This window comes from Pelophylax lessonae, assembly GCF_965119305.1.
Source record: "Pelophylax lessonae genome assembly, chromosome: 9".
Classification (NCBI taxonomy): Eukaryota; Metazoa; Chordata; class Amphibia; order Anura; family Ranidae; genus Pelophylax; species Pelophylax lessonae.
In genome coordinates, this window is record NC_138776.1 from 210,222,941 (window position 1) to 210,239,367 (window position 16,427).

General features: G+C 38.7%; 1 protein-coding gene across 2 annotated transcripts in view; it reads left to right on the forward strand.

Moving 5' to 3' along the window:
- The window catches only part of NRG3 (neuregulin 3), a 1,290,624-nt gene extending 1,275,906 nt beyond the window's left edge, over positions 1-14,718 (forward strand). For both annotated transcript variants that reach the window (XM_082267408.1, XM_082267407.1), the window contains exon 9: positions 13,744-14,718. In XM_082267408.1, coding sequence (XP_082123534.1) covers positions 13,744-14,254 — 511 coding nt within the window. In that variant the 3' untranslated portion in view covers positions 14,255-14,718. The remainder of the gene's footprint in view (positions 1-13,743) is intronic.
- Positions 14,719-16,427: the final 1,709 nt, after the last annotated feature.

Below are 16,427 nucleotides of genomic sequence, written 5' to 3' on the forward strand. Positions count from 1 at the left end.
CAACTGATTTTAGCTTGTAAACACCAAATGTCAAAAATAGGCCTAGGCAAGTGGCTAGGATGCATGATGATGCTCCTTGGATGTTCGGCCCCTCTATATGGCTAGGCTGTGAAAAAGTCTCACACATGTGGTATTGCCATACTCAGGAGGAGTGGCAGAATGTATTTTGGGGTGTCATTTTTGCTGTGTACATGCTATGTGTTAGGAATATCCTATAAATTGACAACTTTGTGTAAAAAAAAAAAAGTTTTCATTTTTTTCCCACATTTTCCAAAAACCTGTGGAAAAAAATGATATGTTCAAACGACCCATAATGCCTCATAGAATATACGTTGGAGTGTTTGCTTTCCAAAATGTGTCATTTTGTGGACTTTTCCATTGTATTGGTGCTCTAGGGCCTTGAAAAGTGTGATAGGTAGTAAGAAAGTTTTATGTGTATTTATGCTCCTAGAACGCCTGAATGTGCTTCTTGGACGTGGAGTCTCTTTTTGTGGCCAGGCTGTGTAAAAGTCTCACACATGTGGTATCGCCATACTCGGAAGGAGTAGCAGAATGTATTTTTGGGTGTAATTTTTGCTGTGTACATGCTATGTGTTAGAAATAGCTTATAAATTGAAAACTTTGTGGGAAAAAAAAGAAAAAAAAAAATTTTTCTTCATTTTCCCAAGAATTGTGGGAAAAAATTACAACTTCAAAAAACTCACCATGCCTCTTACTAAATACCTTGGACTGTCTACTTTACAAAAAGGGGTCATTTGGTCGGTATTTGTACTGTCCTGACATTTCAGGGCCTCAAGAAAGGAGATAGGCAGTCAGTACATCTGGTGTGATCAATTTTCAGTAATTGGTACCATAGCTTCTAGACTCAATAACTTTCACACAGACTAAATAATATACACTAGTTTGGGTTAATTTTACCAGAGACATGTAGCAGTATACATTTTGGCCCAAATGTATGAAGAAAAATGTATTTTTTGCAAAATTTCATAATTGAAACTAAAAAAAAGTGTTTTTTTTTCAAATTTTTTGCTCTTTTTTTGCATATATCACGAAAAAAAAAACCCCAGTTGTGATCAAATACCACCAAAAGAAAGCTCTATTTGTGTGAAAAAAATGATAAAAATTTTGTTTGGTTATAGTGTAGCATGACTGAGCAATTGTCATTCAAAGTGTGAGAGTGCTGAAAGCTGAAAATTGGTCTGGGCAGGAAGGGTGTCTAACTGCTCTGTATGGAAGCGGTTAAGGTCCTTTAACCTTTCCTGGTAAGTTTTTTCCTGCAATCCATGTACTAGTTTAGTAGCTCTTCTCTGAACTCTCTCTAGAGTATCTATATCCTTCTGGAGATATGGCCTCCAGTACTGCGCACAATACTCCAAGTGAGGTCTCACCAGTGTTCTGTACAGCGGCATAAGCACTTCTCTCTTTCTACTGCTTATACCTCTCCCTATACATCCAAGCATTCTGCTGGCATTTCGTGCTGCTCTATTACATTGTCTTCCCACCTTTAAGTCTTCTGAAATAATTACTCCTAAATCCCTTTCCTCAGATACTGAGGTCAGGACTGTGTCAAATATTCTATATTCTGCCCTTGGGTTTTTACGCCCCAGGTGCATTATCTTGCACTTATCCACATTAAATTTCAGTTGCCAGAGTTCTGACCATTCTTCTAGTTTTCCTAAATCCTTTTCCATTTGGCGTTTCCCTCCAGGAACATCAACCCTGTTACATATCTTTGTGTCATCAGCAAAAAGACAAACCTTACCATCGAGGCCTTTTGCAATATCACTCATGAAGATATTAAACAAAATTGGTCCCAGTACAGATCCCTGAGGTACCCCACTGGTAACATGACCTTGTTCTGAATGTTCTCCATTGACTACAACCCTTTGTTGTCTGTCACTCAGCCACTTCCTAATCCACTCAACAATATGGGAGTCCATGCTCAATGACTGCAGTTTATTGATAAGTCTTCTATGTGGGACAGTGTCAAAAGCCTTACTAAAATCTAGATATGCAATGTCTACTGCACCTCCACCGTCTATTATTTTAGTCACCCAGTCGAAAAAATCTATAAGATTTGTTTGACATGATCTCCCTGAAGTAAACCCATGTTGTTTTTCATCTTGCAATCCATGGAATTTAAGATGTTCCACAATCCTATCCTTTAATAGGGTTTCCATTAATTTGCCTACTATTGATGTCAGACTCACTGGTCTATAGTTGCTCGATTCCTCCCTACTACCTTTCTTGTGAATGGGCACGACATTTGCCAATTTCCAATCTTCCGGGACGACTCCTGTTACTAATGATTGGTTAAATAAATCTGTTAATGGTTTTGCCAGCTCACCACTAAGCTCTTTTAATAATTTTGGGTGTATCTCATCAGGACCCTGTGACTTATTTGTCTTCACTTAAGACAGCAATCTTAGAACCTCTTCCTCTGTAAAGACACATGCATCAAATGATTCATTAGTCATCCTTTCGAGTGGAGGTCCTTCTCCTTCTTTTTCTTCTGTAAAAACTGAACAGAAGTATTCATTAAGGCAGTCGGCTAGCCCTTTATTCTCTTCTACACACCTTCCGTCCTTTGTTTTTAATTTAGTTATTCCTTGTTTTAATTTCTTTTTTTCATTTATATATCTGAAGAATGTCTTATCCCCCTTTTTCATAGACTGAGCTAGTTTTTCTTCTGCCTGCGCTTTAGAAGTTCTTATAACTTGCTTGGCCTCTTTCTGCCTAATCTTGTAGATTTCCTTATCTTCATTGCTCTGGGTTTTTTTATAATTACAAAATGCTAGCTTTTTATTTTTAATGATTTGGGCCACTTCTGCTGAGTACCACAGTGGTCTCTTCCTTTTTTTGCTTTTACTGACAAGTCTAATGCAATTTTCTGTTGCCTTCAATAATGCACCTTTTAAGTAGTCCCATTTCTCCTGGACTCCATGTAATCCGTTCCAGTCTGATAAGGACTCATTTATGACTAATTTCATTTTTGAAAAGTCTGTTTTTCTAAAATCTAAAACTTTTGTTTTTGTGTGACTCTTTCACAGTTCTTATATTAAACCACACTGACTGGTGATCACTAGATCCCAAGGTTTCGCCTACAATGACATCATATACCGAATCCCCATTTGTGAATACCAAATCCAAAATGGCCTCCCTCCGGGTTGGCTCCTCAACCACTTGTTGCAGAGACAACCCCAGTAGGGAATTTAGAATATCTGTACTCCTGGTAGAACTTGCTTTTTTGGTTTTCCAGTTTATATCTGGAAGATTGAAATCTCCCATAATGATAACTTCTCCTTTCATTGTCATTTTAGCTATTTCTTCAACTAGTAGATCATCTAGTTCTTTAACTTGACCAGGTGGTCTATATATCACACCTACACGAGTTACTGCATGATTAGCAAACTGCAACGTAACCCAAACTGACTCTATGTTGGCCTCACCAACTTGTATTAGGTTAGATTTAATGCTATCTTTCACATACAGGGCCACTCCTCCTCCTTTCTTGCCTTCTCTGTCTCTTCTGTATAAAGAGTACCCTGGTATGGTTATGTCCCAGTCATTTCTTTCATTAAACCATGTCTCCGTAACAGCCACTAAATCTACATTCTCAGATGCCATTATTGACCCAAGTTCATTGATTTTTTTTACCTAAACTGCGAGCATTTGTGGACAGGACTCTGAGCTTATCATTTCCTAACCTCTGTGCTTCTGACCTGTTCTGGCATTGTTTCTGGGGGCAATTGGACTCTTGTATTTCCACTCTTTTGCCCCCCCCCCCTTCCTAGTTTAAATACTCTTTCGCAAATTCTTGGAGTTGTTCACTAAGTACATTTGTTCCTTTGAGAGAAAGATGCAAACCATCTTTTTTGTACAGTTCCTTGACGTCCACGGAAGACAACAGTGGTGGGTGATCACAGGATCCTCTCTATGGTGAAGAAAAAACCCATTTACAACATCCAGACAAATGGTCTCCAGGAGGTGGGCGTATCATTGTTAAAGTCTACAATCAAGAAAAGACTTCACGAGAGCAAATACAGAGGGTTCACTACAAGGTGCAAACCATTCATAAGCCTGAAGTAGAGAAAAGCCAGATTAGATTTTGCCAAAAAACATCTAAAAAAAACAGACCAGTTCTGGAAAAGCATTTTTTGGATGAATGAAACTAAGAATAATCTGTACCAGAATGACAGGAAGAAAAAGGTGCAGAGAAGGCTTGGAACAACTCAAGATCCAAAGCACACAATATGTAAAACATGGTGGAGGCAGTGTGATGGCATGGGCATGCATGGCTTCCAGTGGCACTAGGTCATTGGTGTTTATTGATGATGTGACAGAAGAGAGAAGCAGTCGGATGAATTCTGCAGTGTTTAGAGATATACTGTCAGCCCAGATTCAGCCAAATGCAGCAAAATTGGTCAGACGACGCTTCACAGTACAGATGGACAATGACCCAAAACACACTGCAAAAGCAACCCAGGAGCTTTCGAAGGAAAAGAAGTGGAAAATTCTGCAATGGCTGAGTCAATCACCTGATCCTAACCCAATTGAGCATGCATTTTACTATCCTGAAGGCAAAATTAAAGGCAGAAAGACCAACAAACAAAGAACAACTGAAGACAGATGCAATTAGAGCCTGGCAAAGAAAGGAGGAAACCCAGTCTCTGGTAATGTCCATGGGTTCCAGACTTCAGGCAGTTATTGCCAGTAAAGGATTCTCTACAAAATATTACAAGTGAACATTTTATTTATGATTATATTAATTTGTCCAATTACATTTGAGCCCCTAAAAATGGGGGGAAGTGTGTAGAAAACGGTTGCAGTTCCTAAAATTTGTACTTGATATTTATGTTCAACTCCTTGAATTAAAGCTGAAAGTCTGCACTTCAAATTCATTTGAATGCATTTGAATTTCATTAAAATTTTATTCTGGTGGCATACAGAGCAAAAAGTATGAAAATTGTGCCTGTGTCCAAATATGTATGGACCTAACTGTATATATTTTGCACGTATAGCACTTTGGAGCACATGGCACTTACAAATATATCCAAGCACTAGGGACCTTTGGGTTTAATTATAATACCACTGCATAAAAGAATAGACCTATACAGTATAATAACCATAGATATATACCCATTGTTTGGACATTTCATATAGTTTTATATTTTTACAACATATTAACTGGACCACAGTCGGGGGGGGGGGGGGATATTACCCATCAGTTTTTATAGCAGCGCCATAACCCATTAACCTTTTACTTTACTATTATACTTCCTTTAGGGGAAGGAGACGGGTGGGCAGCAGCTTTATTTTATGCACATTTCCATACCTATCTTTTGCGCGGGATTACATTCAATTAATTATAATTATTTACCACTGCTAGGGGTGATTACAATGATCTGCTTTTATTTATTCATGTAAAACCTTTATCCCAATAGGAACAAAACTGTTACTGTAACTGCAGTGTGAGCTGGATTTCAGCTTCAATTTGTATCTAAATCCCCAGAGTGACAATGCTGTGCCCCCTGTGCTCCATCATCCAGAGTGAGAGCACTCTAATAGAGGAGTAATGTTACTAGTCAGATCACCAGGTGTAAACAGGGAAAAAGCTTAACCACTTGCCGTCCGGAAGATTTACCTCCCTTTATGACCAGGCCATTTTTTGCGGTACAGCACTGCAATTTTTTTAACTGACAATTGTGCGGTCATGCGACGCTGTAGCTAAATAAAATGTATGTCTTTTTTTTCCACAAATAGAGCTTTTTTTGGTGGTATGTGATCACCACTGCAGTTTTTTATTTTTTGCGCTATAAACAAAAAAAGACCAACAATTAAAAAAACAAACAAACAACATTTTTTACTTTCTGCCATAAAACACATTGAATAAAAAAAATTGAAAAAATCGAATTTCTTCAACAGTTTAGGCCAATATGTATTCTGCTGCATATTTTTGGGAAAAAAAAATCCCAAAAAGTGTATATTGATTGGTTTGTGCAACAGTATCTACAAATTTTTATTTTTTTACTAGTAATGGCAGAGATCAGCAGGACTGCAATATTGCGGTCGGACAATAACTGACACTTTTGACACTTTTTTGGAGACCAGTGACACTAATACAGTGATTAGTGCTAAAAATATGCACTGTCACTGTACTAATGACACTGGCTGGGAAGTAGTTAAAATCAGGGGCGATCAAAAGGGTTAAGTGTGTGCCTAGCTAGTAATTTTGGGTACTGTGGGAGCGGCTTTTACTAGGAGAAGGCATGGATTTGTGTCCCTGCTTTGCAGGATCCATGCCTTCCCTATTGACAGAAGAGCGATCTGCCTTGTTTACATTGTTTATTTGTTTGTTCTCCTTCTGTACTGAAAGATCAGCGGGTGTCGGCGGACATTGTGTCCACGGTACCCACTGATCAGCTCCTGTGTATTATAACAGTGGGAGCGGGCCGCCGGCGTTATCCACGAAATGTTGGATCATGTACTAGGTACATGATCTGCCACAGCAGTTCCACTTTGCCGCCGTATATGTAAGTTATACTTTCGGCAAGTGGTAAAATGAAGAAAACAGTCACAACATCTAATGATTGGTAAGCTACAATATATGACATGTTTGATTTTGAGTTTAATAGCACTTTAAACTAGTTTTAAACTCTGTTTGTAGCTTATCTCATCAAACTCAATAAAATAAACATCCCATAATAAAATATTTCCTAAAATTCATATCCAAAAACGTGTCATTTACAACGTTCAATGCTGTCGTCTCCTGTTCTCCAAGTGCTGCTTCCCTAAACTTCCAGTCTGTATAAGATAAGAAGGTAACAGTGGACAGTGCAATCTGAAGCCAGTGTGTAAAGGCCGGTACACATGATACGAAAATCGGAAGTAAAATTTCCTCCGACGAACGATCTGCCGATTTTCGGATTGTTAGTATGGTGCTTTCGACAGCCAATTACGAATTTTCGGACGACAAAATCTGGATGTTTAGGCTATAAAATGTTTATCGTACGTCAACACACGTATGTCATTTAATTAGTACAGTTTTCGTCCGAAAAAATCGTAAGTGCAAGACTAGGCATGCTCAGAAACGAAAGAACACATACAAAACAATTCAACACATGACATCACTTCTGAAGTTGAATTCTGTCGTACGGGAATTTTCGTATGAAAGTAACTTCTTCACTTTCCATATGAGACTAGCATGCAACAAAAAACGGACGCAAGATCATTCGATAATCTGATCGTGTGTACGGGATTTTAGAGAGGGAGTGGGAAGGAGGAGGGATGAGCAGGGGACTGCCTTGCCCTCCTAGGCTACCTGCTTTGTTTTTCTATTGATGCACAAAGTGTATGGGGACACAAGTCCCTACATGCTCCATAGGACGCTGCCACCCTGAAGCAGAAAACCTGGCTAAGCAGTCATTGGACCAGCTTTAAATGGTACTTAGGCAAGGTTTAAAAGATGAGGCTGCATACACAGTAAGTAATTAAATCAGCTGCTAATGATGCCTAAAAAACTGTAATTTTAATATGATTTTTCATTATTGGCCTTAATAATCTACAGTCAATAGCATTACCTTTGCTTAACATTTTCATAAACATTGACTTTAATGAAAAATATTTAGTTTTTTTTTTGTCAAGTAGCTGGTTAAGTACTAAGTGCCGGTTCACACTAGGGCGACCTGTGAGGCAACCTGGTCGCCTCACAGGTCGCCGCAGGTCGCCTCCCATAGGGAAGCTGCGGACCCGTTCTAATAGGAGCGACACAAGTCGCTCCGACCTAGAAAAAGGGTCCGGAGCTTCTTTGGGGCGACCCGGAGGCGACCGCCATAGACTTCAATGTTATGAAGTCCGTGGCGGCCGCTCCGAGGTCACGGCGCGCTGCTGGCACCGTGACCTCGGAGGTCGCGGTGCGAAGTAGCGTCGCTGCAATGTGAACCGGCGCTTAATGTCAAAAGTTTTCATATAACACACATAAAAAGACACATTGCTGAAATTAAAAATAAAAACATATACTCAGAAAATTGTAATAATGAAAACAAAGCCTTATTAAATATTATTTTCATATATCCCTATTGATCAATGATATTATGTCATTTCATTTTTAGCTGTAAATACAGTAAGTTGATATTGTATGTGTGAGTTGAACCTTAATCTTACCTTGCATCTTGCGTAGTTGTACTTGCTGCTCTTCAGTACTAAAAATGGTTAATCTGAGTTAGATGCTCACTGTGACTTCTCACATTGTGCATATGAAACTGCTGCAGACATAACCCGACTCATTTCATGGCTAAATTATGTTTAAGGCTGGGTTCACACTGGGGCGGCATCAAAGTCACCCGACTCTGAAGCCACCCCGTGCAACGCGATTTCATCGGGGCTTGAAAACGACTTCTCTAATAGAAGTCAATGCAAGTCGCCCCCAAAGTAGTGCAGGAACCTTTTTATAAGCTGGAGCGACTTGAGTTGCTCCGATTAGAACGGTTCCAGTGCACTGAATGGATCGCGACTTGTCAGGCTGCTAAGTCGCTTGACAAGTTGCCATAGTGTGAACCGGGACTTAGAATTATCTACTCTTTCCTGCCCCAGCTGACCACCCTGCCCCCCCCCCTCTGCCCCCCCCCCCGTCATTCACTGTATTTTAGTTCTTTAACCAGTTTACTGCGGCAATGTGGCTCTGCTGCGCAAATCGACGTTGGTCGTGAGCAGGCAGCTAGGGTGCCCTCCCGCCACCACTCGGCAGCGGGAAAGCCAATGCACGGGTCAGGCGGCTCTGATTGCCGCCTGACACCCGTGATCGCTCCCCGCTGAAAGAAAAGAACGGTCAGTTGTTGTAAACACAGCTGACTGTCCTTCTCCGTGGAATGATCATAGAGCCCCTGTGATCCTTCTATATAAGAACACAGGTCTCTATGATCATTTCACAAGCCATGCACCCCCCACCATTAGAATCACTCCCCTAGGCTCAAATGTAACCCCTTGATCACCCACAATGTTAACCCCCCTCCTTGCCAGTGTCATTATTACAGTAACAGTGCATATTTTTAGCACTGATTACTGTAGTAATGTCAATGGTCCCCCCAAAAGTGTCTAAAATGTCAGTTAGGGGTCCGATCTGTCCGCCGCAATGTCGCAGTCCCACCATTACATAAAAATCGCAGATCGCCGCCATTACTATTAAAAAAAAAAAAAAATGACATAAATCTTTCTCGTAGTTAGTAGACATGATAACTTTTGCGCAAACCAAACAAAATACGCTTATTGCAATTTTTTTTACCAAAAATATGTAGTAGAAAACAAATTGGCCTAAAATGTTAAAACATTTTGATTTTTACATTTTTTTTTGAGAATGTTACATAGCAAAATGTGAAAAATATTGTTGTTTTTTTTTTCAGAATTGTCGCTCTTTTTTTGTTTATAGCGCAAAAAATAAAAATTGCACTGGTGGTGATCAAATACCACCAAAAGAAAGCTCTATTTGTGGGAAAAATATGGCCTGGTCATTAAGGGGGAAAATCTTCCGGTACAGAAGTAGTTAATCGTGGGAACTCAGCATTACATGTGGGTGCTACCTAGAGCAGTCTGCATGCCAATGACAATAAATAAAGAACAATATCAACTCCTGTATGAAGAAAAATAAGGATGCATTTAAAGTATAACTAAAGGCAAAACTTTTTGTTTAGTTTTTGATAGAGGGAAGTAAATGCCTGTCAATATTTATTGCTGTCTGTGCCCCTGATAGGGAAATTCCCCTTCTCTCTTTGTCCTGTTTACCATTAGCATTGAAAGTAAAAGCAACATGCAGATTTTGTGTTGCCCCCAGAAAAGTAATAGAGGGGAAATCTTCCAATAGATTGCCTTCATTTGCAGAGACTTCCCCTTACTTCCTGTTTCGGCTATGGGACAGGAAGTGAGGGGCAATCTCCCCAGTGGGACATTGATGGCAAAAAATAAACCAACAAAGGTTATAACCCTCCCTTAGGCTAGGAAATTATTATTTATTTATTTTTTTTTACATTTTGGATATAGTTCTACTTTAAAGCCAAATTCCAGTCAAATTTTAAAAATACCAGTTATTGCAGTTATGTATTTAGTAAATCATGAACTGTATTTTATATATGTTATACAGTATATAATATGTATTTTATGTATGTTTCTCCTGGTCTCTAACACATGCTTACAGAAGAGGACAGCAAATGGATAACCCATTAATGTACTGCTGCTCCTTAATTATCCAAACAAAAGTCTGGGGTGTATCCTGGACCAAGCTGTGCTGTTAAACTACAGGTTTTGGACCTGTCTTATACTATCTGGCAAGGGTATGTGCGTCACAAGTAGGCTGAACAGAATTATCAATCTCTTGGCAAATAAAACATTTCTCAGATACTTGGATTTCAGCATCTTTTAACTATAATGGTTTTGGAACAGTTGTATTTAAAGAGGTTGTAAACCCTCTCTTATAACTTGTACCTATAAGTAAGCCTTTAAAAAGGTACTGTAAATATCTCCTAAACTTGGACCATTTAGGAGATATTTACTTTTAATGCAGCCGATGATGTCATCAGCGCATGCGCTCTGAAAGAACCCGCGCCATTCCTTCAGAGCCCTGTGCCATGAATGGCGGCTCCCACGCGCAAAAGTGATGTCATTGTGCCTCCGGCCAATCAGATTGTCGGAGGACGCGAACCAGGAAGCAGGACGGCAGAACGTATTGGCCCTGTCCTTGCTGAGCAGGCAGCACTGCGGAGGCTTCGTTCTAAGGTAAGTATTTCATAATGAGCTAGTATGCCTGTCTTACAGGGTTTTTTTTTTTTTTTTCATTTTTTCTGGGGTTTACAACCTCTTTAACATTCACATTCTCATATATACAGTGCCTTGCGAAAGTATTCGGCCCCCTTGAACTTTGCAACCTTTTGCCACATTTCAGGCTTCAAACATAAAGATATAAAACTGTATTTTTTTGTGAAGAATCGACAACAAGTGGGACACAATCATGAAGTGGAACAAAATGTATTGGATATTTCAAACTATTTTAACAAATAAAAAACGAAAAAATTGGGCGTGCAAAATTATTCAGCCTCCTTAAGTTAATACTTTGTAGCGCCACCTTTTGCTGCGATTACAGCTGTAAGTCGCTTGGGGTATGTCTCTATCAGTTTTGCACATCGAGAGACTGAAATTTTTGCCCATTCCTCCTTGCAAAACAGCTCGAGCTCAGTGAAGTTGGATGGAGAGCGTTTGTGAACAGCAGTTTTCAGTTCTTTCCTCAGATTCTTGATTGGATTCAGGTCTGGACTTTAACTTGGCCATTCTAACACCTGGATATGTTTATTTGTGAACCATTCCATTGTAGATTTTGCTTTATGTTTTGGATCATTGTCTTGTTGGAAGACAAATCTCCGTCCCAGTCTCAGGTCTTTTGCAGACTCCATCAGGTTTTCTTCCAGAATGGTCCTGTATTTGGCTCCATCCATCTTCCCATCAATTTTAACCATCTTCCCTGTCCCTGCTGAAGAAAAGCAGGCCCAAACCATGATGCTGCCACCACCATGTTTGACAGTGGGGATGTTCAGGGTGATGAGCTGTGTTGCTTTTACGCCAAACATAACATTTTGCATTGTTGCCAAAAAGTTTGATTTTGGTTCCATCTGACCAGAGCACCTTCTTCCACATGTTTGGTGTGTCTCCCAGGTGGCTTGTGGCAAACTTTAAACAACACTTTTTATGAATATCTTTAAGAAATGGCTTTCTTCTTGCCACTCTTCCATAATGGCCAGATTTGTGCAGTATACGACTGATTGTTGTCCTATGAACAGAGTCTCCCACCTCAGCTGTAGATCTCTGCAGTTCATCCAGAGTGATCATGGGCCTCTTGGCTGCATCTCTGATCAGTCTTCTCCTTGTATGAGCTGAAATTTTAGAGGGACAGCCAGGTCTTCGTAGATTTGCAGTGGTCTGATACTCCTTCCATTTCAATATTATCGCTTGCACAGTGCTCCTTGGTATGTTTAAAGCTTGGGAAATCTTTTTGTATCCAAATCCGGCTTTAAACTTCTCCACAACAGTATCTCGGACCGGTCTGGTGTGTTCCTTGTTCTTCATGATGCTCTCTGCACTTTAAACAGACCTCTGAGACTATCACAGTGCAGGTGCATTTATACGGAGACTTGATTACACACAGGAGGATTCCATTTATCATTAGTCATTTAGGTCAACATTGGATCATTCAGAGATCCTCACTGAACTTCTGGAGAGAGTTTGCTGCACTGAAAGTAAAGGGGCTGAATAATTTTTGCACGCCCAATTTTTCAGTTTTTTATTTGTTAACAAAGTTTGAAATATCCAATAAATTTTGTTCCACTTCATGATTGTGTCCCACTTGTTGTTGATTCTTCACAAAAAATTACAGTTTTATATCTTTATGTTTGAAGCCTGAAATGTGGCAAAAGGTCGCAAAGTTCAAGGGGGCCGAATACTTTCGCAAGGCACTATATATATATATATATATATATATATATATATATATATATATATATATATATATATATAAAATAGGCATTATTAATATTTAGTTTTAGTTAAAAGTGAAGTTTTATATTTGATTTTACCTATGTACTTTTTATGAATGACTGTTTAATATTGTCATAATGGGTTCATGGGTTGAACTGGATGGACTTGTGTCTTTTTTCAACCTCACTAACTATGTAACTATGTAACTATGTATAATACAGTTTTAAAAGGTGTCTTACTGACAAGAGGAAATAAACATAAAGATTCTGAAAACACAATGAATAGCCAACCAATTTACTCCATAAGCTTCTCATTGTCAATTATATCAGTAGTGTTGCATGCCAAAAGTATGTTTGCTGCAGTCTGATCAATTTAGTATCATACCATTCTCAGAACAGGTGTATGGCTAAACACTGAGTATTATAATAGCTATCACCAGTAGAAATGAAGACCCTTTTTAGGTAAAACTTCACACCTAATTTGCGGGTGGGTGAATTCAGGCTTGTCACGATCCAGTAACTATTCCAACTCATTTTATCAGAAGGCATAGTACAGTATATGTATGAAAATGGATTATGCCCTAATTTTTATTTTAAATATTTATTTTAATTAGAAAAAAAGATAGTTACAACCTAACAGAGAATAAGTAGGCACCATAAGATAGATATGCTGTATATATACACATATAAATATATACACATATAAATATATGAATAGATAGATAGATAGATAGATAGATAGATAGATAGATAGATAGATAGATAGATAGATAGATAGATAGATAGATAGATAGATAGATAGATAGATAGATAGATAGATAGATAGATAGATAGATAGATAGATACACAGATACACACATAAATAGATAAATATACATAAATATATATATATAGAGAGAGAGAGGCAAAGTATTAGCCCCTAACCAAGGAAGGAAGAGAACAGATAATTAGATATTTTTTCTTTATTATGCATTTATGCATCCAATTTTTAAGCATTCCAATCTTCTTAGATCTTGATAAATCCAATAAGGTTAGCTAATCTTTAGCCAAACACCTAGAGACAGGAAACATAGAAAGTCATTCTACTTACGGTGTGTTCATTTTTGCATTTTTCTGATGATATAATGTAGAAGCACCATGGAACATACAGTATTTCAGAAAGACTTTTCGAATAGTCAAATATTAATTTCCATAAGGATTGTAACAACTTGTGTTTTTTTTTCCCTTTTAGGTGTTCCTCAGCTGATTTGAACCAACCCCTGGACAATTCTAGAAATATGCAACTGCATTCAAAAGATACACAGTCTTATTTTAATAAAATGACTCAAAAGGACTGCGTCAGCTTTTCGACATCTAGGGCCAGTTCCATACCAATCATACCTTCGGTGGGACTAGACGATGCCTGCATACAAATGCAGAATGCTACTGAAGTGCCGGGCATCAAACTGTGCAAAAACCCTTATTCCACTGAACTTGTGAAGGTGAACATTGTACCTAGCAACTGTCTTATAGCAGAACAAAAGGAGGTAAAAATTTTGCTTGAAACTGTACAGGAGCAGATACGAATTCTGACCGATGCCAGAAGAAGATCAGAGGACTTGGAATTGGCCAACATAGAGACCGAGGAAAGTGCCAGTGAAAACACAGCATTCCTCCCCCTGAGCCCAAAAGCAAAAACTGAACAGGAGGCACAGTTTGTCTTAAGAAATGAAATGCATAGGGACTCAACACTCCATGTGTGATTTTGGGAATGGACCTTTCTGTCTGATGCTTAGCCTAAAAGAATAAAAGGAAAAAAAAAAAAAAAGAGATGAGAGGATATAAATTATTTATATGCATTAATTTAAGAGCATCTACATAGAAGAAACCAAATAGTCTATCGCCCTCATATCATAGTGTTTTCTAAACAAAATATTTTTTTAAAGGAAAGAAAAGTTCAAGGAGAGGCAAAGCATACACTGGGCACACTGATGTGTTAAATTATATATTATGTTGATTTCTTACCCCTGCTGAATGCTGGTGGTTATGTGGATGCACAACCTTACAGGTGCAAAGAGGTTTAAGCAACCACCGGGGGTACTATGATCTTTTCACTCAAAGGGCCAAAAGCATCATCATTCAGAAACCATAATTGTATTTTGTTATATGATTTTATTGACAATGAAGTAAAATGCCACAAATATCCCAATGAAACAATTACAACAATCATGTGCGTTCAGTGTTCATGTTGTGTTATTTTCTGTGTTTGGTAATGTGTGTTACTTAACATTCACATGTGCCAAAGTATAAGTTTGCCTATTTAACAAAACAGATAAGTAACCTTGACCAGAATCTTCAAACATTTTTAGAGGAAGGTATACTCTCCTCACTTTGGATATTCCAAGGAATAAAAGTTACGTGTCTTAATACTCTGTTAAAACTGTGCTCCAGGCAGAAGAAAGCACAATTTAGTTAACTTATGTTTTGATTGAAGAAATATTCTTTGTAGTTTTAACTACAAGTAATATGGGTATGTGAATAAATCCTGTTTACACATCTAACACCAGCAATGAAGCAGGAATCTGGATTCAGATTGAAAGCAAGAAGGCCAGCACTGACAACCAAGCAGGAATTGTTTCTTTGTATGGTTCTGACTGAGACAGCAAAGATATGGGAAGGGTCTTAGACCAGGACGTATTTCCTAAAATGATTGTAAAGGGTATATATATATATATTTTTTTTGCTTTAAAATAGAAAAGTTGACCTATTTACCTGTCCGATCCCTTACCTCCACCACTGAAGTCCCCTGGCAGGGCTGTCTGCTCGTCCTTCTGGGATCCCCCTTAGCAAGCAGTCCATCTATAGACAAAAAAAGCACCTGTATGCCATGCCTCCCTGCTCCCTCCTCACAAGAGTTTGGCTGACAGCAGCAGGAGAGATATCACTGTATCATTGAGAAGAGATGGGTAAGTGTCTACGGGGGGGGGGGGGGGGGTGTAAGTAGTGAGCAGTTTTTAAAATGCAATAAGGTTGACTTTAGAACCACTTCAGTAAAGAAAAGTGATGTCTTAGACACAGGTGTGATGGCAAGGGTATTGGAATCACTGGTGGAACACAATCAAATCTTTTTGCAGGTGAAGCAATCCACTTTTGTTTTGCCAAAATGTAGCTTTAATATAACGTAAAGGCTATCATTGGACCACCAACTGGCAGCTTCTTTATGCTTACCTACACCAAACTGGATTAGCGTTACCATTACCATTTACAAAATCCAAGCAATGTATTCCCTTCCTGCTGCCAAAATCTGCCAGGGTAAATGGTCTGCTCTCAAACCCTGTACTGATTCCTAATGGGACACAATTGCCCCCTTTACCCTCTACTTTGTATCCTCACCAAGGAACACTTAGGTCATCTGACAAAATATGGGGAATTGAAATATGAGGATGGCAACATAAATTGAGACTTTTTGCTGATGATTTACTTCTCTATGTATCAAACCCTTGGGTTGCATTCCCTTTGATCCTAAGGGAACCAAAGCACTTCAGCTTTCTTAGTAATTTTAAGGTCAATGCTACTAAGTATCAGTACCTCATGGTTAGTGCCTACAGTATACATTCCTTTCAGTTGGTCCCAGTCCTCCAACAAATCTCTTGGGGGGCAAACACCAACACACCTGAACAGATTATATGGCCTAAATTATCTTCCTTTTTTGTAAAAAAAGTCTTGTGCGCTACTAAATTGCAATAAAATGAACAATGTCAATCATGCATACAAAATAGTGTACAAACAATTTGAAACAATTTAAAACAAATGAAAATGTGAGTGAACAAAGTCTCTGGTTTCTCTTGCAAGTCAATATAATGTGATTTCCGTCAACTCCACCAGAAAAAAGCTAAATAGATGAATGTGCAAATGAAGTCCAGTGTTCATGTAAAT